At 40.8% G+C, this 26,973-nt stretch overlaps 1 protein-coding gene across 1 annotated transcript in view; it reads right to left on the bottom strand.

Moving 5' to 3' along the window:
- LOC133459437 (periostin-like) overlaps positions 1-26,570 on the bottom strand; it is a 28,144-nt gene extending 1,574 nt beyond the window's left edge. Inside the window, exons 1-21 of the mRNA XM_061739355.1 lie at positions 26,325-26,570; positions 25,581-25,679; positions 18,410-18,474; positions 18,150-18,307; positions 17,114-17,278; positions 16,875-17,021; positions 16,636-16,777; positions 13,954-14,166; positions 13,729-13,863; positions 13,425-13,573; positions 11,785-11,921; positions 11,261-11,391; positions 9,520-9,650; positions 5,409-5,511; positions 5,262-5,329; positions 5,103-5,148; positions 4,994-5,026; positions 3,809-4,030; positions 3,684-3,719; positions 672-758; positions 567-602 (exon numbers count right to left, since the gene is read on the bottom strand). Coding sequence (XP_061595339.1) covers positions 567-602; positions 672-758; positions 3,684-3,719; positions 3,809-4,030; positions 4,994-5,026; positions 5,103-5,148; positions 5,262-5,329; positions 5,409-5,511; positions 9,520-9,650; positions 11,261-11,391; positions 11,785-11,921; positions 13,425-13,573; positions 13,729-13,863; positions 13,954-14,166; positions 16,636-16,777; positions 16,875-17,021; positions 17,114-17,278; positions 18,150-18,307; positions 18,410-18,474; positions 25,581-25,679; positions 26,325-26,443 — 2,422 coding nt within the window. The 5' untranslated portion in view covers positions 26,444-26,570. The remainder of the gene's footprint in view (positions 1-566; positions 603-671; positions 759-3,683; positions 3,720-3,808; positions 4,031-4,993; positions 5,027-5,102; positions 5,149-5,261; positions 5,330-5,408; positions 5,512-9,519; positions 9,651-11,260; positions 11,392-11,784; positions 11,922-13,424; positions 13,574-13,728; positions 13,864-13,953; positions 14,167-16,635; positions 16,778-16,874; positions 17,022-17,113; positions 17,279-18,149; positions 18,308-18,409; positions 18,475-25,580; positions 25,680-26,324) is intronic.
- Between the last annotated feature and the right edge of the window lie 403 nt (positions 26,571-26,973).

The following is a 26,973-nucleotide window of genomic DNA, read 5'->3' as shown; positions in this document are numbered from 1 at the left end:
TCCGAATAGAATAATTCCACGATCATGTAAACACTCATTCCGCTTTAAATTAATTCCGATCTTTCTGCGCTGCTCGTTCCCTCGCCCGTCTGTCTCCATGACGCTTATATTCCACGCTGGGCTGGTTTTCGAAACAAAGTTTCAAGATGCAGCACGCAGTAAACGCTGGTCAAGAGAGAGACCATTTATTTAATAAATAGCTTGGAGGACCTGGAAATCATTAAAAGAACAGATGGAAACAGGAAACATCAAAATTGGGAACTTTTCGAAATTGTAGCGGCTAAATGGCTAAATTTGTTTTTCTTCCGGTAGTTTAACTTCCGGTCCTCCCCCCTATCCAATCAGAACCTTCCCAACCCCCAGACCTTAAGAGGAATTGGATAAAGCCGATCAAACGTGTTTTCCATGTAAACCTCAATTTGGAATTATTATTTCCATGTAAACTCGAAGGAAAATAGTTCAATTCGGAGGAGGATAAAAATGAAAATTGTTAGACTTTTTGTTTAGTTAAGTTTAATACTGGTATTGATGAACATTGATAATGATCAAACTAACCACGCCCTTACCTGGAGACTTCTTTGCAGCAGCGAATCTACCTCCCTCTGAAATAAAGAAAAAAAACACTGTCAGTCAAGTACCAGTACTCTAAAACGGCAGTTTCACATTTTTACCTTTAATTATCGAGGTGATTCTCTCCGATTCCTCTTTGATCAGGCTTGGGTCTCCGTGGATGGTGGTTATCTTGGTGAAATCTGGGCCTGAATTTGATTGTTAACAAAACACTCAGATTGGAAATGCAGAGCGAGGTTTCCCACACATACAAAGTCATGTGCTAAAATAATTCTATCTCCCACTTTGAAGTTTAACCAAACAAACATTTGAAAGAAGCTTGTTATTTTCTGCTCATGTGAGGACACCCTACCCATAATGATCTCAGGCTCGTTCAGCGAGGAATATCTGCTGGAGAAGGGTGTTGAAAGTCATTTAACGACTTAGCAACTGTACCAACTCACATCGACCAGACTGGCGGGTACATGCACCTGATGACAGACCTCCGCCACCACCACCAACACAAAATCAGACGCAAGTGTGCAGTGTTTATGAGCAGACACATATACCCAGACTTGCACACAAAATGTGCAGGGTGCAAAATGAAGGCAAGCAGGCAGGGGGTGCTCAGCTCAGAAATGTAGCTCACAAACTAATCTGTAGGACAGAATGGCTGAAAGCTGTCCTGCGTTTGCAAATGGCCCAATTGTCTGAATTGGACTCTGCAGACGTACACATTGTTTGCATGCTGCACACATCTACACTCCATATTTGGATTAAATACGACAAAGGCTTTGTTGCAAGAGAAATCAGAAGCTGAATGGAATGAAACGAGATGGTAAACTTGCTGAGATGAATGTCGAAATCATGGTGCGTCACACTCATCTGAAGATCTTGTGGAAAGGCTTTGATGTATTTTTAAGTAGGTATGTTTCCCTAGCTAAAAGCTGGACCCTAAAAATCAGCCTCCTTTCTATGTGGTGTTACTAATGAGCTGTGCAAATGTCTTACACCAGAATGAGCTCGCAGTGTTTTTTCAATTGTGGTTGGGCTAATTTTGCCATCGTACACGGCACAGTCCTAAAGAGTCTTCTACTCTTGGAGTTCATGTAAACACAGCTGCAAGGGTTTTCATTCACTTCCAGAACAGTGCAAAGCCTCTTAAATCTCTGCTGAGTAATGCAGAACTGAAACTGCAGTAGCGTTTCAGCCTGTCCTCTCTCATGCAAAACGTGCTAAAGACAGAAAAGAATCAGGTAAACATCTTAAAACGACATTTATCTTAGATGTTTTACTAATTTCTCAATTTTAGTTGACACACTCAACCTGAAGTGGATTGGAATGAATTAAACTGAAATGTTAAAATTCTGATTTCTGAAGAAATTGCAATAAATTCATTTTCTTGAGATTCAAAATAGAAAGAAATCACTCTCTTGTATCAGGATGTACTTTGATATTTTTTCATATGTATCAAGAGTTAAATACAATTCAGCACATCTTGCTTGAGTAAACATAATGTTCTTTATCCTCAATAACATTAACAACTTTAAAGTTTTTATTTGTTGTGCATGTCTGTTTGCTAAAGAAAATGTTAAGGAGTTTCATATTCTCTGCAATGTTACCACTTTAGTGTTACCACACTGTTAGGCGCTTGTTTTTTTTTTTTCATTGCTTATTTTGAGCTGGTTTCAGCAGCAGCGCGGGACATAAACCATCTGGGTTCAATCTATTGCTCAACCACTGGTAGAGCCAATCAAGCTTTGGAGATATAAGCTGAGACAGTCCAGCTGCTGTCTGTGCTTCTGTGTTCAGGCTTGGTCAGTATGTCTTCAGTCCATTGCTATGACTTCTTTCTCCATCTTCCACCATTTTTACATCACCCCAAATCTGAAATTTGGAGCACCAGGGCCGGGTGGGGGTTGTGGGCCTGGAGGGTGTGGACCTCCTGGTCGCATGTTCGGCCCATGCCGGGTGGCTGGTGCTCGGCTGGGTCCTGGTCCACTGCCATGGGTTTCCTGGCTGCTTCCTCCCGTGTTATGGGGGCTCTGCCCGGGGCTTCCCTCTGTCGCCGCTGGGAGGGGGCGGGGCTTGCTGGCGTGGGGTTTCCTCCTGTCCCTTTTCTGGTGCTCCATGGAGCTGCTGGTGTCCTGGGTTTGGGTTTCTTCCTCATCGGCTTCTGGTCTCTCGGGTGGATTGGTTGTGCCCTCCCTCCTCCACTATAGTTGCAGTTCAGGTAAAACCTTGTTTTCACTTTGCACACACACAGTTACACAGACATACACACCTGCTCACTCATCTACATACTCACTCCGCAGTTTTGGGGGACAGATAATCGCAGTAGCCTAGCCCTGATTCAGTTTCAGAGACCTGGAATGGTTGCTGTTTGTGTCTCTGCCCGCTCTCATGTCTGTTTCTTTGTTTGTTTTCTCTCTTTCAGATTTCAAAGGCGTGCCCCCTCCCCCCCAACTCTCCCTCACAGATGTTTATATTAATTATAAAGAAAAAAGCATTATAGTTTAGATTATATATTAAAATGGATATATATGCTATAGGAAACAAGGTATTAAAGGAGCTGTATGTAAGAGCAATAATAAAACGAATCATAAAATGACCCCGATATGTCAACAGACATTTAAAAATCATGTTCATTTCAAATACTTATGTCACTGACAACAGCACTCAAGCCAGGATATTCCAGTTTAAAAAGAGGAGTTGCAGCCCTCAACTGATGTTTATGTTGTCATTTTTTGTTTTGGCCTGAAGCTCCACCCTCCACCTATCTCCCAATCACCAAGTCAGTATTGTTTCTGAAGCTCCACCCTCCACCTATCTCCCAATCACCAAGTCAGTATTGTTTCTGAAGCTCCACCCTCCACCTATCTCCCAATCACCAAGTCAGTATTGTTTCGGCATCCGGGTTGCCAGCTCGGCTCTAATTATCGCAGCCATGGCAGCCTACGTTCCCGCTGCATTCTGCAGCCTACCTGGCAACCTCTGGTCGGGGGGAGGAGGGGGAGGGTACACGCCGCTCAACAATATTTTGAAAGTGACTGCAGTACCAGTTTTGGACATTTCTTACAGACGGCTCCTTTAACTATTAACATATATGCAGACAAAAAAAAAGATGAACGCACCTGTAATCCTGCTTCCCTCTGCATCAAACTCTGTGCCTGCAGTAAGTTGAGACCACATTTTAACTCCTCATTTACACCAACAATGTGAAGGACTTAACCAGTGTCTGAGAGTGTTTGCACCTTACCGATAACTCTTGTAACTTTTTGAAAGCCAGGCTGTCCTTCAAACACACTGGTTTCTTTTATGATGGAAGGCTCTTTCTGGATAACTCTCCTCACGGTGGTGATGGAAGGCTCAGTCTCCACGTTCACCTGCCTGACTGTTGATTCTGTCTTTATGACTGTGAAGTTGGTGAAGGTGGGCCGATCCTCAGTAAATTTAATGACAGTTGTCTTTGACTCAGGGACTACAGAGAAAGAGAGATAATGAGTACTCATAAATAATATAATCATAACAGGTACTTCAGTTTCACCCTATTTTGTTTGTTACAGTGTGAAAAAAAATGAGCTGCTGGTCTTGCTGATAGATATCTAGCCTGTTAACTTTGCACCAAATCTCTCTGGTGAAACAGTTCATTTTTTTGTACCCAAGAGGAATAGAAGTGTGTTGCTGGCCAGGAAATGACATAGCCTACTCATATCTCAAAAACAATTTAGTAATTTGCTATTTTGTTGCAGAACTTCCACTTTAGCGCCTCAACTTGCAAAAATACAGTGAGTGATAAACATTGTGCGGTGAATCTGAAGCTTGCATCTATCACAGTAACTTGAGAAATAATACATATTCAGTTTTCTGCATTCATAAATCAAAGTGAAACCAGCTTGTAATCCCTAACAACAAATGCATTAAGCAAGAATGACTTTTCCTTCCATGTTATTTGATTTGATAAAAAACAGTTTTCCTGGAGGTTAACGGCTTTGAAACAAAATACAGGAGAAATTAAATGTTTCATTCCTGAATATGTACGGCATCAATTTCCCCAACCCAGCAAACGAAATCCCAGAAGCATTACCTTTGAAGGCTTTATTTCTCCCATGCAACCTAATACGTTGAGGAACGCTGCCATTTGTGTGGACGTGAACTGGAACAGCCTAGCGTCATGAGCAACACAGACCAGCTCTCTACAGTCTCTGACATTCTCATAATTATCTCATTTTTAAAGCAGCTGACTTGATATGACGAGAGGTCCCGATGGAGCAGCAGTGAGTAAAGATATTCAGAAAATAGTAGCAGGAGCCAAAAGAGGACTAAATGCAAGCAATGATTAAAAAACACATTAATCAGTTTTAAAGTCATCATGCTGAGAAATCCGCCCTGTAATCAAGGCGGATTTTAATCTTTTAGTTTGCTGTTTATATAAAGGTCTTACCTTCGACATAACGAGTGGTCGTAATGGTCTTTTCTGTAAAGTAACAAAATCTTTTCAGACTTGTTGACAATGCAGTGACCCCCATGTCCCATCACACAATCAAACTTACTGAAAAAGTGGAGTGGGATCTCCTCATAAGCAAATCCAGAAACAAACTATGAGACAAAAAGCATAATGGATGAAATAATAGAATAAAAACAAAAAATAGACTCAATTGAAAATTCCGCTTTGATTGACACATAATCAGACACGTTTTCTCATGTGGTACCTTTATCTGGATGTACTTAATCAGCTTCTGCAGGAGGACCAGAAGGTCCTGGCGGCCCACAGGAAGGTCTGCAGGTCAAATGAATCTCGTCATTTTCCGATGAGCACATGCATCCTGGGACTGTGTGAAAGGAGGAGCAACTCTCACCTCCAGGATACAGAATATTCTTCACCACGTGGATCGCACCATTAGTTCCCAACATGTCACTTTCTGTCACATCCACATTGTTGACAAGAATGGAGTTGTTTTCCTTGCAGATAAAAAAACAACAAAAACAATGAACAAACAAACTCAAAATGCTTGTATCAGTTTTTCAATGGATTTAATAAAAAAATACTAACTACTTCCTGGAAATACAATCCTAAACCACCATTATCTATGGATATTGAAGACTTTTCATTCTTATTCAAACTGGATTTTTCAACATTAGATAAAGGAACGTTCTAAGATTTGCGTAGAAAGATGTAAAGTTTTAGACAATAGATGCTTAAAATGTGAAAGAAAAACAACAAAGAGATATCTTATGTTCTATATCAAGTTAAAAAATGAGGGAGAGAAGCTTCAAGCAGCGACGCTTTAAAAAAAAATTTGGTTTGTCTCAGCGCTGCTGAAAAGTCAGCTGGAGCCGTGAGCAGCTATGAAGAGACAGAGCTCCTGGTAGATCTGGTCGTTCCTTATCGCCCGTCTAGATCCCTTTTTAATTCTCTCCTCAGCACCAGGTTTATGAACATCTGCACCTCAGAGTTGGATCATGAAACAGACTTTTGCTGCCGTTGCTGGTCGGATAAAATGAACAAGAAGCTGCCGTCAGAGTCGCTCTTTCGCTGATATCACTCAGACGTCTGACTCCAACCCCCCGACCAATCGGTGTATGGAGCCAAATCAAGGCCAAAAGTTTTGCTAATTTCAAAATAAAATTTGAACCTGAAAATTCTTTTTTACAGTTTCAATTTTATTTTTTTCAGTATCAGATCTTTTTTTCAGTTTCAAATCTTTTTATTTCAGTTTCAAATCTTTTTTTTTCCAGTTTCACGTATTTTTTTTCATTTTCACATCTTTTTTTTCAGTTTCACTGCGTGGCATCAACTGAGAGGGGCGTGGCATCATGAGTGACAGCAGAACAGAGAAGGCGGGGGACGTTCCTCAGTCATGTTGCCTTCAGGAATCGTAGGTTGCAGAAGTTATCAGTAGAAGTATGATTCAACACTGTATATACACCGTATTCACGTGATTGGCAGTGGAAAAAACGGATACTAGTGACACATTTCTGTTTAAAAAGCAGAAATGTGTCACTAATATCAGTTTTTTCCACTGCCAATCACGTGAATATAGTGTATATACAGTGTTGAGGCCAAAAGTCTGAACCTGAAACTGAAAAAGAGACGTGAAACTGAAAAAAAAAGATTTGAAACTGAAAAAAAGATTTGAAACTGAAATAAAAAGATTTGAAAATGAAAAAAAGATCTGATACTGAAAAAAATAAAATTGAAACTGTAAAAAAGAATTTTCAGGTTCAAATTTTATTTTCAAATTAGCAAAACTTTTTGCCTTTATTTGGCTCCATATCGGTGGCCTGTAGTGTGATGAAGTCACAGACTCAGCCGCTTAGAACCTCTGCAGAGTAGTTACAGAAAAAGTACCTATTCGGCACGTTAGACCCCTGGTGGAGAAGCAAAACCGAGGCGAGTCAAGTCGGGCTGAGTAGGTACTAGTGTAAAAGCGCCATTAGACAGTTTTGTGCTGATGTGATGTGTGAGAAAGATCTCCATGATGCATCAGCATGGATATTTAAGTAAGAGCGGGTTCTGCCCCAGCAATGCAGACACTGAGGGTTGAAGGCCCAACCTTTCAACACGTTTTTAGAGGCCTGTTCTCAATGAATTACACACATTAGTTAATCCAGTGAGGAGCTGAACATCGCCTCCCACACCTGGTTCATTTTTCACCTTATACTTGAACAACATTTTAAAAAAGATGGCTAAAATAAATAGATGAACCCATTTCATTACTGTTCACAGATGAATAGACTCCCTTCCTCTGCAACTAGTGTCCTCACATCGCACAGCATCTCATCTGCATCACTGATAAGCTGCCATGTGAAGTCCCATAAACTAGACATAATGTTATATCTTATCTGGATCTTATCACTGAGCATCCATGATTTCACTGCTGTTCATTAATTTCACGCAAACTTGGCTCAGTTTTTCCTGCAGGATAAAAAATATTCCTTTAAACTCGTCTGAGATCCAAGAATCATTGCTCTCCTTTGATAATTTGATATATTTAGCTGATTTCTTTTTAGTTTGTATGGGTGGTCATCAACATATTTTTCTGAAATCACAAACTCAGAATGATTATATATTTAGTTTGACTATAATAATGCAGAATTTACCAGGAAGTGTTCCCGTTTTAAAAATGTAACCTACAAATGCCATTCAGTTGTGAGTATCAGGTTTCCATCTGTCTCCAAGGAGACGACAAGCTGAACATACACTGTAAATAAAGGATATACTGTATTTGACCTCTCCTCTTATTGCTTTTACCCTCTAATATACAAAAATGACCCCAGCCCAAATCTGTTTATCGTAAAACCTAACAAAAGACACATCAATAACTTCCATCGCTGTTTCCTCTTGACTCATCGTGGACTGAATGGCCCTCTCTCGTGTTCCAGCTTTCCTGTGTACATCAAGGAAGTCCTGTAGGCCTGATAGGAGACCTTGACTGATAACCTAATAATACAATAGCAGAGGGTGGAGGGGGGAACCGAGATATGAGCAAGAGCAAAGAAGACAGAGACGAATAGCAGGTGGAGGAATACTGAGAGGGAGGTAGGAGTGGAGGGCAAAAGCCAGGAGTGGGCGTGGGGTTGATAGAAGTACCAGGAAACCTGGTTTTATTACATCTGGCAATTCTCCAGAGATTGCGGTAGATTTTCCACCTTTGAAGTAGATAATGAGACTGTGGGAAGCGACTGCGTCCCAGAAGCTCCGTGTGTGTGGCTATAAAGTTTGATTTTACACAAATTGATGGATCTGCTCACATTAAATAAGTTATTATTGAACTCTTTTTTTTTGAGAATAATAATCTTGGAGCTGTTCCTGCTGTACGATGCCTTTCTGTCAAAATTAAACAGATTCTGGGCCGCTGGGTGGCACAGTGGCTAAAGCAAGCAGCCCATGTACTGAGGCGACAGTCCTCCTGCAGGGGTTGCAGGTTCGAGTCCTGGCCTGGCCCCTATGTTGCATGTCGTCCCCATTCTCTCTGTGTACAACTTTGAATAAAGGCCCCTAGTGCCACAAAATCTTAAAAAAAAAGATTAAAGGAAAAAACATTGTCAGAAACACTGAATATTGATCTTCAACCCGATGCTGCTATGGCCATATTCAGTACTGCAGGTATTAGACATACAACATTAAAAAAAAGCTATAAGAATATTATTGCATTTACGACGCTGCTTGCAAGAAGAAGAATATTATTGTATTGGAAGTCAAAAAATCCATCCAAAGTATCTTTATGGTTTAGTGATCTGACGCAATTCATACAGTTGGAGAAGATAAAATATACTCTCAGGGGGTCCAGGGACACATTGTTCTCTGTCTGGGATTTGGTGTTACTGTATATCAGTAAACTTAGAATTGGGCCCACTTAGATACCGCATAGCAGCCACTTACACTGATATTTGAGATGTGATTAAATCCATGTGAATCCTGTTTAGTGCACAGCTTCAATGTTGATAGGCCATATTTTCCTTTTGTGTTGAGCATTGTATGTATGTGTATGTATATATGCATATGTGCATGTTAACTTGCTCTATTCATTGTTGGTCTATGTTGTTTTATCTGTTTTTTCATTCAATTTTACAATTCTGTTGGTTAGGTGTCCAACCTGTTCAGGGGATGGGAGGGCAGGGGTGTTCAAATATAAAAATGAGCATTGTAATCCTTTTGTGTCTGTATCCATGTGCTGTGCTATTAATGCTCAATAATAAATAAATAAATAAAAAAGATTAACGGGATTCCTGGACATTATAGTGGAGAGAACAGGGTGTCTGATTGTCTCCTTCATTAATAAAAACAAACAAACAAAAAAAAACAACCTAATTCTAATTCCACAATGGAAATAACAAATAATGCAGCAATTGATTTTATCATTCATAGATGTGCAATAGCAGATCATAAATGACCATGCAGTAGGCCATTTATAAATGATGACTCAAAACATGCACTAACACACAAACAAAACAATTATTTCGTACTGATTTAACTTGCAAGTTGTAGCCCATCACGGTTTTGACCAGATTAGTAACTCTTCCCTCTAATCCTCCGTTGATGAAGACGCCATTACTGAAGTGGTAGAGGAGGATGGTTCTCAAGGCAGTAACATCACCTGACAAACAAAACAGAAGTTAGAAAGCATTCACAGTACGTTAAACAAAATGGCACGTAACTTCACGTGAGAACAAGGTAGTTGGACAGGAACAGATGTGGGACAGTTTTTGTGGATTACTCAGAGCAGTTAGAGGAAAGGCCTATAACACAGGAGGGAGACCAACCATTTGGCTTGTAGACAGTGGAACTGACAAAGAGACAGGAAGAAGAACTGGAGGTAGCATCTCTGCATCCTTCCCTTTTAATAGAATATTTGGTAACACTTTACTTGAATGTGTTGTCATAAGACTGTCATGATGCTGTCATAATCATGACATGACACCTTTCATGACACATTATGAATGCTTATGACAGTCGTCATTAAGTGTCATTCGGTAAATGATGTCACTTTTAATGCCAAGTTGACATTGTTTTAGATTAAAAGTGACATCATTTACCAAATGACACTTAATGACACTTACTGACGACTGTCATAAGCATTCATAATGTGTCATGAAAGATGTTATGTCATGATTATGACAGCATCATGACAGTCTTATGACAACACATTCAAGTAAAGTGTTACCGAATAATTTTCTAAAGAAAGAGCACGTTAGAAAAACAACCAGAGTTGAATGTCCGAGAAAAGCTAAACAGGAGCGATGATGGATACATTGATGGAAAAAGCAGGAGAAAGAGCAAGAGGAGATGTCTTGATGGTGAAAGAATTGTCATTGATGAGAACTTGTCTTAAACCACATATAGAAAAACTTGTATACAAATTTAAGATGAAATTGGGTTTATTCTTTAGAAACAAGTCTTGTTTTCCTTGCAAGTTAGGAAATATTTGATATCAACCCCTTTCGTTCCTTTACTGGATTATGGAGACTTGTTGTTTATGAACGCACCTGTCACTTATTTGAAAAAGCTGGACACTGTATATCATTGTGCCTTACGTTTTATTACAGGATGTGGTAATCTTGTTCACCACTGCACTTTGTATGCAACTGCAAATTGTCCATCTTTATCTGCCTGCAGACTTTCTCCATGGTTAGTTTTTATATATAAATCTCTTCTTGGGCTGGTTCCTACTTATCTATGTTCATACATGTGTAGACGCTAATCCTTACAACCTACGCTCACAGGATTTCCTCCATGTTGGTTCCTCGAGCCAACACTGAACTTGGGAAAAAAGCCTTCAGATCTGCTGCTCCTGGTCCTTCATACCTTCATACCTTCAGAATGATCTGAGGTTACATGAACTGATCACTCTGGGGGAATTTCATTCCATTTTAAAGGAAATTTAATATAATAGTACTGAAAAGTCTTACATTATACGGACCTGTCATGTTCCTGAGTTTATGTTGTGTTATTTGTGTCCCTGACTATAGTGTGTAACTGCTGTTTGTATTGTTTTTTTGCTGTTGTAACATTGTTTCCACTGCCATCTTGGTCAGGTCACTCTTGAAAAAGAGATTTTAATCTCAATGAGTCTTTACCTGGTTAAATAAAGGAGGATATGTAGATAGTCGTTGCGACAGAGGAAGGTGGAGATGAAACGGTAAAAGAAAAAAGCCTCTGCTGCGGGAACCCCCTAAGAGGGAAAGTCAAATCAAGACAAAGACTCACTCTTGAGCAAATCAAGGTCCTCTTTACTGAGGCCATCAAAGGCATCGTCAGTTGGAGCAAATATGGTGTAGGAACCTTCCTGCATCAGCATATCCTGCAGACCTGCTACCTCCATCAGGGTCAAGAAAATCCTGCATTTATAAACAAAAGCCAAGCAAGAGAAGTTCAATGAGACCTGACCTTAAGCACAACTTGCTGGTTGAAAGTTTGGATTTGTGGAAACGATAAGGTGGATGAATTTTATCTTTTATAATCTATTAAGGCATGTGCTGTACGACTTGTACAACAAAAAACATGCTGGATGAAGCTACCAGAACCAAAATAATTATGTTACTGCAAAAACTATGAGTTACAAAAAGTTGCATGCAAGTTGTCAGATGTTAGAAAAACTTTTTTTTTTTCTTTTTAATCCAAAGAAGTGCATTTTTCACCTTCAAGAGCATGTCAGGGTCGAGTATATCGTATCTAAATAACCTTTTTTGTAAAAGCAGCAAAAAGGTAACAGACAAGAATGTAGTTCTTACTTGAACCGTCCATCAGCAACCAGGATCTCGTAGATGCTTTTATCAGTTGTTCTGATCAGAGTTGAGAGAAGATGGAGGGCCCCGTTGCTCCCTTCCTTGCTGCCCCGTACCATACATGCGTTTTCTATGCACACGGCCTGTCAAAAGAGGAACATTCAGAAAGGACAGTTACAGGTCTCACAGTTGTTTTTCAAATCTGGAAAGCATTTATTCGATGTGGGAGCTGTCACACATCAACTTGGATCACAAACAATCACACTGAACGATAAAAGCTGATGTGCATTAATGAAACCCTGTTGATTATAATAAACTAATTGGATGCATTTGTCTGCAGCTGAAGGGCATCAAAGAATGTTAACTTGGGTCCTTCCTCCCCGCTGCCATCAGACTCCACAACCAGGCTGCTCACAGTAGTAATGGACAATAACAACATGTGCAATATCTGTCTACCTCATACACATCCTAACTGCTTTTTTTGCACTGTTTTTCTTTCTTTCCCGTACCTCACTACTTTTTATTTTTCATTCCAATGTATATACTGTTTATATTTCATGTGTGTGTTGAGTGTACTACTGCTGCACAAAGTGAATTTCCCCTTTGAGGGAGAAATAAAGGACAATCTTATCTTATCTTATCTTATCTTATCTTATCTTATCTTATCTTCACGAGGGGGCTGGTAATTAATATCAGATCACCACTGAAGAAAATGGTCCTTGCATTGTCTTTTACCTCTAGTTAGGGCCCTAGCACTACAGTGCGAAGGCCCTATTGTATCTGTAGGAATTTTTTTTTTCTTGTTTTTCTTCCGATGAAATGAGGGCCTTTTTTCCCCCTAAACGTGCCCCAAAAGTCACCAAATTTTTCACCAAGCCAGGCCTGGCGAAAAATGTGATATTTAATGTTTACATTAATGGGCGTGGCCTAATAGCTCAACAGCGCCCCCTAGAAAACTTTGTGCCTCAAGCCCCACAATACGGTTTGACGTACATGCACGGAAATCGGTACACACCTGTATCATGTTGCAACTTAAAGAAAAGTCTATTGGCGCCATGGCCGAAACCAAACAGGAAGTCGGCCATTTTGAATTAATCGTGTAATATTGGCGCAATTTATGCAATTTTTTCGGCCGTTTCTTCGCCCGAACCGTAACGTGCACCCAGGTGTGTTATACATCAAAGTGTGCGTCTAGATCCTGCGACAATGCCCATTAATTTTCTCAGTCAAAAGCGTTACCGTGGCGACGATAGACACCAAAAAGCGCGCCCCCCCCCTTCATCTGATTGGACTCTGATTGAGTCCCTATTTTCTGCCATAACTTTTGAATGGTTTGACATAGAGAGTCGTGGGTGGTGTCCTCGGACTCGATTTTGAGTCCTTGACCTTCATTGGCATGAATTATCCCCGCGCCTTCTTCTGATTGGTCGATATTTCAGAGTTCCTATTTTCTGCCATAACTTTTGAATGGTTTGACATAAAGAGTCATGGGTGGTGTCATCAGACTTAGTTTTGAGTCCTTGACCTTAATTGGTGAAAATTGCACACGCAGAGGGCCCGTGCATCGCTGCTTGCAGCTTTAATTTATATATTTTCCTGCCTGTTTGACTCTTTCATGCAACAGTACAGACACATATGGCTCTCACAGTTCGGTAAACGAAGACTCGGAGCATTTTGCCGCTGACTGTTTCCAGCAGCTGTCCGTTGTAAAGCTCGCTCAGTGTAACTTTTGTCTTCAAGATGTGGTTCTCCAGAATGAGTCTCAGCAGGCTCTCGTCTATTGACATCACCTCAGCTGAGAAAACACAAATATGTACTGTTAAATGCTGGCCCGGATCCTGTGTTTACTGCAAGAACTTGTGAAAATTAAAAGTGTGAAATTAGAGGGAAAAATACTGATCTACGATAATGAAATGTAATTTGCTCTCGTTGGAACGTGTTTTAACTTACTGGTGAAGGCACTGTTGAGAGGAGCGAGAAGTGTGTATTCTGCTTTTGGACCCATGGCAGCAACGAAGCCCATCTCAGTCATCATGTCACCGAAGGTGCTCTGGGATTTTCCAATCAGCTCTGTCACCTCCTGGGCTGATGTGAATCAGGCAAACACGACACGCTGTTTAGCACAGAAAAATGGCCCAGACACACATTTTAAATAAATAAATAAATTAGCTTTACCTGAATCAGGGATGAGCACCTGGTCTATGAGGTGGATGACACCATTGGAGGTTACGATGTCCTTCTTTAGGACCATCTTGATGCCATTGACAGTCAAGGTGTCGCCATCACAGCCGATCTCTACGGTGCTGCCCTCTGCAGTCTCATACGCGGCTCCTGCCATGATCGCTTCTGCACACTGGACACTGTTCAGGATGTGGTAGTTCACCAGAGCTGTAAAAGTGTGACAAAGACAGAGGAAGGGAAAGAGAAACATATTCTGATCAGATTGGACACTTTTTTTTTATTTGAAGATTTTATTTTGAACATGCATGTTAAAAAAAGAATACAAAAATAAAAAAATAAAATACAAATATATATATATATATGTATATATATAGCACTTGGGCAGACCTCATGGATCCACCAACATGTTTGAAACAGAGCAGGATTGAAATATCCACTTATCCAGTCCTACCCCTGAATCTTACATACATTCTTACATATAACAAGAGTTTCAATAAGCTTACTTATAAAACACATAAGCAAACACCCCTACTTTAATAACTGTTCAATACACTGATATAATACTCAATTATATGTATTTATAAATATAGTCAAAAACAGAACAAATCAAACAAAAGAAAACAAAACAAACGCCCAGCATTTAGTTGTGCTACTATGTATGTATGTAATAATAGAAGTAATTATAATGCATAGTATTACATTATCATTACTTTAATACTACAATATAATAAGTTACTATATAAGAGTAGATATGCTATATACACTGGTTCATATATTTACCTCCAATTATATACGTAAAAATTACTATAAATCTATATATCGACATATCTACATATAACTATAAATCAATATATATTAATAGAGATATAGATATATAAATACTGTACGTATAATACAACTCAATATATCAATATACATACCTACATATAACATATCTATATCCATAGTATAAATCTATATATCTACATTTTGTAATTCTTTATTCCTCAGTTGCTTGGAGATAGTTCTGAGACATGCAGAAGTAGCAGATACTCCCACTCCTCCACTATACTGAGCTTCTGTGAACATTTCAAATTGGGAGTACACTTTAGAGTCAAAACCAAATGCAAAAGGACTGCAAACACAACCCTGAAACTAAAAACAAATTCCAGATTTTAAGACTATGTTTTAATAGTTCAAATCCTCGGGACGTAAGCTAATCATAGAGGAGTCTGTCTGAGCTCATGGTCACGACTCAGCAAATATGCTGAAAAATGGTTCCTGGATTTAATCGTGTGGTTTGTGGATGTGGTTATATTCAAAGAGTTTTAACAATGAGCGTGCATAATGTGCTCCTTTATTTTGAGAAACTGATGGAAGCCATGTTTAGACATTGTTTTAGTTTGGGCAATGCCAATGTGGTCCAAAGATAGTTTCAGTGGTTTCATTTTTATTTGACACTCATCTCTACTTTGATTGAAGCAGACCTTCATGACCCTGAATAAGACTGAAGCCTGAATTATGGTTCTGCATTAAACCTACGCCGTAGGGTAAGCAGCTACGCAGTAGTCTCTCTGTAGCCTACGCCGTAGCCTGACGTGCACCTCCCAAAAAATGTACAGTAACTACATGTCGAGGCGACGCTGACCCAACGCCGACCGAGAGGGCTGTGATTGGTTTGCTTGGTAGCAACGCATTTCCGGTTCCGGTTTGTGAAGCAGTCGTGAACCTTCAGCGCTCTTTTGTTATATCACACTCAAGGATGCTGGTACATCTATTGGGCGTCTGAAGCTAACAGTACGGTGCCTTGGTCCGTACAAAGGAAGCCTGGCCGCCCGGCCATGTGTGATGTACATCCCATCTATAACATATTTGTACAAATCATGTGGTGGTATCACATCTGTTGTGTATCTGTTGTCAGCACCAATTTAAAGGATTTGTAATGTTTTTAATCAATTCAATTAAAATAAGGAGTTTTCTATCTCACCAGTTTCCTAAGAAGAGTGGGTAAATTTATGCCCACACCTGCCTTTGTTCCCTCGCATGATGTTTGAAGTCAGCAAAGAAGTAATCAGCTGTAGAATGATCTCGTAAAAAACTTTCAGACTAACATGGCACACATTTTACTGCTTTAAGGTTCTGGGTGATGACCTCAGCTTTCGGCTATGAAACATTAACGTAATGTGGCCAGCTGTGGAGAGAGATCTGCAGCCTGGTGGATTATCCATTAGTCTGATCCTGTTACAACCTGAGCCTCTGATATGACCCATATATGCGTTTAATCACAGTGACGATTATTCGACACGTGCTAGCTTCTGGCCAAGTTTTTAACAGGATTTTTCTATAAGATAACATGAGCCATGTAAGTAGTTAGTAGAAGGGTGATATGAAGCATCAAAGGCCAATGGTTGGCTGAAACAAATGCAACACAAGAGATAATCATCTGGACATCTGTCCGTCCTCTGGCTGACTGATTCCAGGTCAGAGATAAATTCTTATGACCTAAACCCAAACCAATGTGAGTAAAATTCTCTATTGGAAGTCGGAATTGATGATAAATTTAAACAAAAAGTTTTCAAAACAGAAAAGTGATACGATTCTATCCAGAGAAGCAGGCAAAGATGTATTAGAACAAATCTTCTTAATAAAAAGAATGACATTCCAACAAGTAATGGTAAGTGCATCTCATTAATGTACCTGCGATAACATTCTTGTCATCCATGATGCGCTCAAAGTAACCTGGACCCAACTTGTCAAAGGCTTCATCAGTTGGAGCAAACAAGGTATATTGACCGGGTTGGTCTAGTTTGTCCATTAAACCTGCTGCTGTTGCTGCAGTCTGGGAAACAAAGCAAATACTTGTATCATGTAACATGTAGTAATACTGCGATGTACCTTTGTTTTAAACATCATGTTGTTAAAAATGCTTTACATACGCTGAAAGTAACGAGGGAATCCTCAAGATCCAGGACCTCCTTGATGGTTTTGCTAACAGCGCTGATTACGCGATCTATGACATGCACCACACCATTTGTGGCCACCTGGTTGGCATGGATGATCCTGGCACAGTTCACTGTCACAACCTCCACAGAGAGGAGACATTTGGTTAAGCCAACGCCATCTGCGTCAGACACAACTGCAGAACTGTGGTTTTCTCACTGGTGGAAAGACTGACCCCATTTGGGTAGTGGTTGAAGTAAAGTTTCTGGTCGCTGTACATAGACGTGACCATCTTGCCGTCCTTCATGTCTTTGGTCAAGACACGATGATTCACCATGTGGAAGTGGAGAGCGTTGTACAGCTCGATGTTCACGTTGCTCACCAGCGCGGCTCGTACACTCTGCGGAGATCACCGTATAGAGGGAATGCGCATGACGTCACAGATACAACTTCACAGCGGGTTACGCCCACTGAGTGGCAGAAAGACTGAGTGGCAGCATAAACTTTGAGTTTGAGCAACTGGAAAACATCTAAAATGGGAAAGAGCTGTTGTGCCATCGACTGTACTCATAGATTTAGCAAGAAATCGGAGTTATCGTTTACAGACTGCCGAAAAATAAGCTTAAGAGAGACAAATGGATCGCTGCAATTCACAGAAACAACTGGATTCCAGGCACCGAAATGTGGATTTGCGGTTCCCATTTTGTATCAGGTAATGTTGGATTTTTGGGTAGCTAACGTTAAACGGTCAAATCATAAAGTTCGGTGTCCTCATCACTTTAATTTCGCCAACAAATCCTGCCTTGAAGTCGGACCAAGCGTCAAGACTTTTGTATGCCTTCAAGCTTTGCTTCATGTATTTCTCCGGCGTAGAAATTAAGTACATATAAATATCAGGAAACTGGATTTGTGGCCAAATATTAATGTCCATGGACCACTGGTTCTTGGTAACTGTACCAAATATTAATGTCCATGGATCACTGGTTCTTGGTAACTGTACCAAATATTAATGTCCATGGACCACTGGTTCTTGGTAACTGTACGGGTCACTGTCAAGACCAACTGCCTTTAATTTAAGCCGATAATCAGCTGTTATCCCATCTTCTCCACTAGTTGCAGCCATTTTTGACACTCAGTGAGAGTAAGGGGGCTGGTCCAGTGGACAAGTGACATCAATGCATACCCCCTATTAGATGGAGGAAGGCAATTCAGTATGAAATGTGTATTTAAGAGATACATATTGTAAGAATTGAAGTCTCCAGTTTACTCACAGGGTCCACCAGGTCCCAGGCATCATTGCTCGGTGCAAACATAGTGAAAGAGCCCCTTCCCTCGATTTCCTCTCTCAGCTTGGACATGTCAGAGTATTGCTGTGTGCTTGTTGCCTTGACAAGCCCAAGTGTGCCATACACATGGTCAATGGGAGCCACTGCGGGGGAGCAGAAGAGTTAGGAACAACGAGCCAGGATGCTGGATTGGCTGTTGAATGGTATCACAGAGAATGATATTATTAGACTAGAGTGGGGCTTACCAGCAGGGCATCCTCTCATGCCTTCCAGTTTCATGTACCCGGGACAACATTCATATACAACAACGCTGCAAAAAGAGTGCAAAAAAAAGTTTCAACCCATGGCTTCAAGAGATTGATTGATCATTGTGGTATAATCCGAATATCTCTTTGACTCACTACTGGATGGCATCCTATCAGAATATAGCCTCTCTTGAGTGCACTACTGCACGACTAGGCCAGCTACTGTAGAGGCGTGGTCAGGTTTAGCTGATACCATAAGGGATTTCCTCTTATTATTAGTTCTCTCTCTCCTCCTACACTTCCCTGTGTTCAATAGCACACAACCTGAACCGTTCCAGCTTTGACAGTATGAATGAACAGGAGTCGTTAGTCAGATGTGATACAGTTTGTCTAGGTATCTAACTTTCTTTCTTCCCTAGTCCACTACTGTTTTTTTTTTCTTCGAGAACATGTCCTTTATCTTATTGCTTATTACTGATTACTTTTTTTTTTTTTCTTTTTATCCCGGTTTTTTCCCATTTTTACCACCCCGTGCTCCTACCTAAGTGACAGTCCTGGGCATTGCCATCCTCTACCAACCCCGGGAGGGCCCTGCACTGAGCTCAGGTCTCCTCCTTAACCTGAGGAGTGAGCAGGCCGCTTCTTTTCACCAGACAGCTTATTACTGATTACTGACATGATTATTGATTTGTAAGAATCCACATTGATATCCACGTTGTTGTCCAAGTTGTTATCCTGTTTAATCTTTTATTTCTTATTTTTTGTCTCTGGCCTCACTGTTAACGAGCCGCGTTGTTGTTGTTATTGTCGTTGTCTGTATTGTCTGTTTTTGAAAATAAAAAATGTTGATCACAAAAAAAAGAGATTGATTGATCATGAAAAACATTCATTTATTGTGCCCAGATGCTCCAAGTAAAAAAAAAGAGAAAGAGCTTTTTGTTTCCAGATGAATTACAGTAGACGAGCTTTAATATTAGTTAATCTCTTGGCAACTGTATGTAAAAGAAATAAAACAGAAAAAGATCCAATGTGAATGTAGTTCAAGTTGAGAGCGCAAACGTAAACTTGCCAAATGAACCTTAAGGAAGAGAAACGACCTCTGCATTAGTTAGAGTGTGACAACCCCTTGGATCAGGGGTGCTAACATCATTGGACAATAAGGGAGTCCAAATTTGCCAAATTAAGTGTATAAACAGGCAATATCCTCCTACAATACAAGCTGACAATGAAGAGACAAGTAACTGAATCAACATGAAACAGGCCCAGGAGACCAATCTGAAAATCTGGACCGGCAAGGCAGCTTCAGAGCCATCCAAAAATCCTTTCTAAGGTCTCATGCAACAGCAGTAACACTAACAATAATAACACAACAACACTTCAGATGGTAACAGAGTAAGTAACGTGACTGGCAGAAATCAAAGCAATGAAAAACAGAACTTTTTTTATATAATACAAAAATATTTCGCCCTACACATCAGTCAAATACAACACCATAGTCTTAAAAAGTTTACTAACTCACGGCTCTAATGTCCTTAAGGAAATGTAAGGTTTATACTTCATAGCTTATGTTCAGAGACTGTAAGTATGTCAACATGAAAAGCTGACCGGGGTTTCTGTTGACTCCTTTTCTCTTTTCCTTCGTCATTAATCTCCTGTAACTATTGAGGAGGTCTGAAAGAAAACAAAGTGCACAGTGTACTGTGTCAATTTAATGGGTGTGCAATTTGGAGTGAAAGGAACAACTTATTGAAAGTCTGCAAAAAACAAAGCTCAGGAAATAAACATCCTGGCAGGATTCTGATTGGACCTTTTAACACTGAACAGGACAAAAGAACGCAGCTCAGCAGTTCTCCTCCGATGGTTTACAGGGACCGGGGATCCACTTTACTGCAGTGTTTTGAAAAATTGAGAGAGATACGAGGGAGCCAAAACTGAGCCATCAATCAGCAATGTAATGTTAACTCCAGAATAAATGATCTTATCGTCATACAAGTTCGACTGGGACGTCTCCAACAGACATAGAAACCAATTCAAAAGTGAGTCAGGAACTGGATGCTTAACAGTGCTCCACCAGAGGATACAGAGAATACATGTAACGATGATGTCATTTTAATTTAAGCACCTCGTATGTTAAAACATTTGCTTTCACGAAACTGCTTTATTGCTTAGAGACGAATACTTGAAAATATTATTTCCATTTCAGCTTCGAGCTCATGCCGAATGTTTTTCTTTTCAAAATGAACAGTAGGGATTTGTTATCACTGACTAAAGCTTCCCAAAATGACTAACATTTGGCAAATCTCTCCGGTCCACTTTTACGGACTTTGCTATGTCTGTGAAAATGACCAGGCTGTGTTTTGACAGCGTTACATGTTAGACACATAAACATCCATACATGACTGGCAGTCGGGGGGTATGAAGTCATTGCTCCTCGACTGAGCTCTGATGGGATAATAGATGCCGTTGAGACCAGAGACAGAACAAGCCAATTCACTGGAAAAAAGAAAGAAAAAAGAAGCGTCTGGCAGAGTCTCTGCATGACACAGCTCAATGTGGCTTCCAGATGAGCAGATGTGAAGGCGTGGGGCAGACACGCACACCTAAATACACACACTAGGTGGGGTTTTCAAACAAAATAAAGGACGCTAGTGTTTCTCTGTTCTGAAGTCAAGTATATACAATAAGCTTTGTGACATACAGTATATCCTTGGTGCTTGCTATGTTCTTATATTTTTAAATGCTGTATCTGTTACTTAAAACCCATGAAGCAAAATGGTTCCAGCTTAACTTTCAGTTGATCAGTTGAGGAAACTAAAGCATAAAAGGTTTACATAGTATAATTTGATCAATTCGAAAGACACACACATTCACACAAAAACTATTTGTTCAATGACTGCAGGTGCTCTTAAGGCATGACACCCTGTCCTGACCTTTCCCCAAACTCCAACCTTTTAAGGTGCATTTTATTGTGCAAAAAGCTTAAATTGCACAAGAATTGAGAAGATTCTTTCAGGATATAATCTGAACTGTTGCACCATCGGTGGATCTTCTGACACCTGCTGATTGCTCCACCAGCCCACAGAAAAACATACAAACAGATACAAACAGCCACTTCTTGGAACCGGACATCTGTCTCTGATCGCTCATCGAGACCAAATCCAGCTGAGACAGAACCACAGCTGCAGGGTGGATCTCCTCCGCTGCCGAACAATGTCCACACTGTGACCACAGACAGTGGAGGATGGAGGTGACATTTTTATGATTTTACTCAGTTTCTGTTTTCTCCATATTGGTGTTTCTCAAGTATTCGCATCATCAGGTATCAGACTGATCAGAATGATTAGCCGGTTATTGAAAAATATGATTAATATGGTCCCTAAATTCAACCTGGTCTCATGGTAAATGATTAAGTAAATGTAAAATCATTGTATCCATGCAGACTGAACAACAGAACAAAACAAAACAAAAAAAGAAAAAACACAAAACACAAAAGGAAACAAAAAAAAAGCACATTTAATAATGACATGAAACAAAATGTCTAAATTAATGTATTCAGATAATGTTTGCGCACCACAATTGTCCTTTCTATCTTAAGCTACTCCTTCAGTTAAAACAAGTTTGTAGAGCTAATTTGAGGCAAATCATGATTAGTCCTTAAAGCTTAAAGCACAGTTTTTATACTTGAGTTATTATGGGGTTTTTGATGCAAACAAATATATTTAGGCTGGATAGGAGGCAACCTTGGGTCACGTCATTGACAGGCATGCATCTAACCTCACCTGATTGATTTATTTTAAATTATATATATATATATGTATATATATATATATATATATATATATATATATATATATATATATATATATATATATATATATATATATATATATATAATGACTGAAAATAGAGGAGGTTACCATTAACACATTCAAATACAGACCAAAGCCTTAATAATTTATCAATATTATATTATACAAAGATGGTTATTATTATTATTATTATTATTAGTATTATTATTATTATTATTATTATGTATAGTATATTATATTATTATTAGTATAGGTATCGGATAGGTGAATGGATGAATGAATGGGATGCCTGGGTCTGGGGCCCTCCGTTGTCGGGCCTGCGCGGGTGTCGCCTTGTTGGGGGGTTCCCTCTCTCCGGGCCCGTCTCCGGTCCCCCCCGCTGCCTCTACGGCGGGGCGCCCCTCTGGTCTTGGAGGGCCACTTTCGTGGGGGACGGGTGCGCCTGCCCGCGTCGGCGGCCGGGGCGGCTCTGTCTCTCCGGGCAGGCTGGCCCCCTGCCGGGTGGGGGTCGTTGGCCTGAAGGGTGAGGGCCTCCTGGCCGCGTGTCCGGCCCGGACCGGGTGGCCGGGGATTGCCTGGGTCGCGGTCCGCCGCGGGATCCCTGGCTGCTTCTTTCCGCGCCGTGGGGGCCCCGCCCGCGGGCCCCCTCGGCCGCCACCGGGCGGGGGGGGGGCCTCGCAGGCGGTGGGTTGCCTCCCTCCTACTTCTCCCCTCTGTGGGGTTTGCCGGTGGCCTGGGTTCCGGGCTCTTCCTTGTCGGCCTCTGGTCTCGCGGGTGGCGGGGTCGCTCCCCCCCCTCCCCCACTATAGATACACTTCAGGTGGAGCTTTGTTTGGTTTATTACACACACACACACACACACACACACACACACACACACACACACACACACACACACACACACACACACACACACACACATACACACATATAGTCATTTAGTCACATGCACACACACACACACACACACACACACACACACACACACACACACACACACACACACACACGCATGATCATATACATACACACACACACACATAGACATACACACTGGCTTGTTCACCTGCATGCTGACTCTAGTTTTTGGGTTTAGGTAGCGGTAGCGATAGCTTAGCTCAGACTGCGATCAGATCTCAAGATTTAGGTCGATTGCTGTTCGTGTTTTGGTTGGCTCCGTGCCGGTTTCGTGCTTTGTTTGTGGTTTTTTGTTGCAGATTTCCAGTGCTTGACGTGTGTCTCCGTGTGTTCCTGCTTCCTGGATTGGCAGTGGATGTCGTCACCCCCCCCCCCCCCACCCCCCCCCCCCCCCCCCCCAAAAAAAAAACAAAAAAAAAAAAAACACTGGGTTTGTATGTGTATATTTATGTATGTGTACGCATATGTGTGCGTATGTATATGTATAAATTACATATAGTAATAATGCACATATATACACTTTTGGTTTCTACCGACATGGTATCAATCAATAATATGTGTGCAGACAAGGTAAAAAAAAAAAAAAATACAGACCAAAGATGAAGTCTTGTGCAAATCATGGACATTATATAGGCAAGTTTATTTGTCTTGTCATGTATAAGACAAATGTATAAGACAATTCAAAACTTTACATCAAAACATTTAAAAAGTGCATTAAAAAGTAAGTTTTGAAAAGCAGAATTAAAGAGAGACAGGTGAAATAAAGGTTGTAGTGCATTGTGATGGATTACTGAAATGCAGCAATAAACTAAAATATTTTCAACCAGATTTTCAGCAGCCCTGGTGCATTCTGGGAGTTTGTTCTACAGGTGAGGAGCATAAAAGCTGAACGCTGCCTAGCCGTGCTCGGTTCTTACTCTGGTACAGTAAGAAGGTCCAGCCCTGATTGTGTGAGGGTTCTGGTCGATGCGTGATGGACCACGAGGTCAAGGTCTGAGGTCTCAGAGAAAAACAACCTCACCACATCATATCATTTGACAAAATGTATCATAAAATTATTTTGCAATTTGCAAAAGGTGAGGTAGTCAAAAAATATCTTTTTTAGCATCTTGAAAACACTTTGTTGGGCGCATGTGTATCTATCATCAGCATAAAACACTTGCTTATCCATTTTGTCCCTCATCTCCTCAATTGCAGGCTTAACCGCTGGCTGGTTAAGTTGATTGAGAAAATGGTAAAATGGTAAATGGCTTATATAGCACTTTCCAGCTGTACTCCTACAGCCCCCTTTACACTGTAGACGTTCACCCACACACGCACACATTCACACACTGGTTGTCGGCGGAGCTGCCACACAACGGCACTGGCCTGACAACCTGAAACCAGGGGATTCAGTGTCTTGCCCAAGGACACTTTGGTGGACACAGGAGGAACTAGGGTTCAAACCACTGACCTTCAGGTTCATGGGTGAACGCTCTACCAACTGAGAACACCTTCCCCACAGAAAAGGTGAGTTTGTTTGCGTGAGTGCTCCAAAATGTGAGCCTTTATTATAGCATGATGGATTGTGCTCTTTGTTGTCTGCACTCCATTCATGCCTAACAAGGCAGAGCAGCTCCAGCTGGACCTTACACTCCCTCAGCTATTCCTCTATTGATATCATTAAACACAAAATGTCAAGGGAAAATAACATGCTGGCTTAGGTTCGTCTGTTTCTGCAACAAGTTTGTTTTATGGGGCAGCGTTGTTAGCTCTGTGCCCTACTTCCAACCTGGAAGGCCAGAATAAAAATAAATGTTTGATTTCTTTAGAACATGCCCCGCACATTAAACCTTATCAATATGTCTGCTGCTGAACTCAACTCTAAACTTAAACATGGACAAGAGCATACTCTAAAACAGCTCTCTCAAAGGTCAGTTTGCCTCAAAATAATGATTAACCTTAGTCACACGTTCTTACATTTACATAAATGCAGGCAGGATATCAAAGTCTCCACTATCAGTGCTTAAAAGACAGAGGTTTGCTGGTAAGCTCGCCATCAGTGAGCAGCGTGGATATCTGCAGATCCTCTGATCGGCAGAGCATGCCCAGACTTGAGAGGAAGGGAGGGATGGATGAGGACAAAGAATCTTGTGTGAGTGATCATGTAAGGCTAGCTGGGAGTGGGAAAACCTTCCTTTGAAAAAAGAAAAGTAAAATAGCATCAGGTCAGGTGGAAAAAAGTCACACTGCTGACTGAAGCAGGTCAGTGCAGCAGGGAAATCCAATCAATTCTAAAATGCAGTGCTACAAAGATTTTGATTATGGGACTAATTTGGAGATGACCACTTAACTTTGCAGGAGGAGTCTCAACTGGGCGTGGGTTGTTGGGTTGGGACCTCAGTGTGTCCAGGGTAAACAACAAAACCGCATTTGATCGTTTCAGTGTTTTTGTAAAGACTTACGCCTTCTTGCCACAGATTGAGCCTTTGTACCAGTTCCTGCAGGTACTGAAGTACTTCTTCTGGGTTCCCAGGACTTGTTGCAGAGCACACACATTTGGCCTGTGAAAAGAGCGGAAGGTGTTGGTGGGGGGGTTATTCACCAAGACAGAGAAGCGCAAGGCCGTGAGTAAGGCTGAGATGTGGGTGGGAGACTGGGAGTGAATTGCATGAGATGGGAAAATGAAAATAGAAGATATGGGGGTTGTTAAGTACATCTGGGAGCAAGAAAAGGGTGAATTAATTTTATTGGAACATGCCTGTTCTTATGTCTTCATGCAAATGCTTTTGCCATAAAACCCCTGTATAATCCTGAACATGATACATATACACATATATATATATATATATATATATATATATATATATATATATATATATATATTTGTCCTGAGAAAATTAACATTAACAAAATGAAATGAAAGAAAATGATTTATAGTGTTGTATATGAGCAATGAAGTGTGATAAACACATTTTGTTGTTAGTTACAGCCTTATTAAGATCAAGTGATGATTTAAAATGATTTATAATTTAAAATGACCTTAAAACTAACACAAATACCTTATATAGTCAGTGATTTGAATAAGCAGAAACATGCAACATTTGTTCTTCTGTCTGCACACATCACAAGCTGACCAGGCTGGTTAATGCCATCAGTGATCTGCAAGAAAAATTTAACTTTTTCTCTCATTCTCTCCATCTCCTTACCCTTCTTTTCTGGCCCGTATGCGGCTGTGGGTGACTATCTTGTCATAGGCTGAAGAATCCACCCTCCCTAGGGTGCAGAGCGCCACCACCACTAAAGTCACCAGCAGAAGTCGGTCCATCCTGACGAGTTATCAGTCCTCTGTACTTCAAGGGCACTGACACACTCTCTCTTTGGCTTTTTAAATAGACACACACATACACACACACACACACATGCACACAAGACACACAAGGATATGGGAACAAATGCAAGAGGGGTAGCTTTTATACTAACAAGCCTGTCTCTCCAACACACCCACTCTCTCTTTTACTCCCCCACTGTCTTTTCCATATCATGACGTCCTTCTCTCACCCACACACACCCTTCTCTTTAGACAAAACCCTTCCTCCAACTCCCACCCTAGCAGGAGCTTATTGTCTTCTCCTTCCTCATGCTGTTTCATACGAGTTTCACGTGACTTTTTTGACCACCATCACACCCCAGAGCACCAAAGGCACCCAGTAATTCTCTCTCTACAAACACAATAACAGTTTATCTTACGGCTGTCTCGTCCTCTTAAAGTGTGTTTGACTTATAAGTAATACAGTGGTTCTGATTAAAGGCTTTTTCCTTGCATTGCATAAAAACAGACATAAATGAATACAATGA

This window comes from Cololabis saira, chromosome 14 (genome assembly GCF_033807715.1).
Source record: "Cololabis saira isolate AMF1-May2022 chromosome 14, fColSai1.1, whole genome shotgun sequence".
In the NCBI taxonomy this organism is placed as follows: Eukaryota; Metazoa; Chordata; class Actinopteri; order Beloniformes; family Belonidae; genus Cololabis; species Cololabis saira.
Note: the sequence above shows the minus strand (reverse complement) of the source record. Positions and strands in the feature narration are given on the sequence as shown.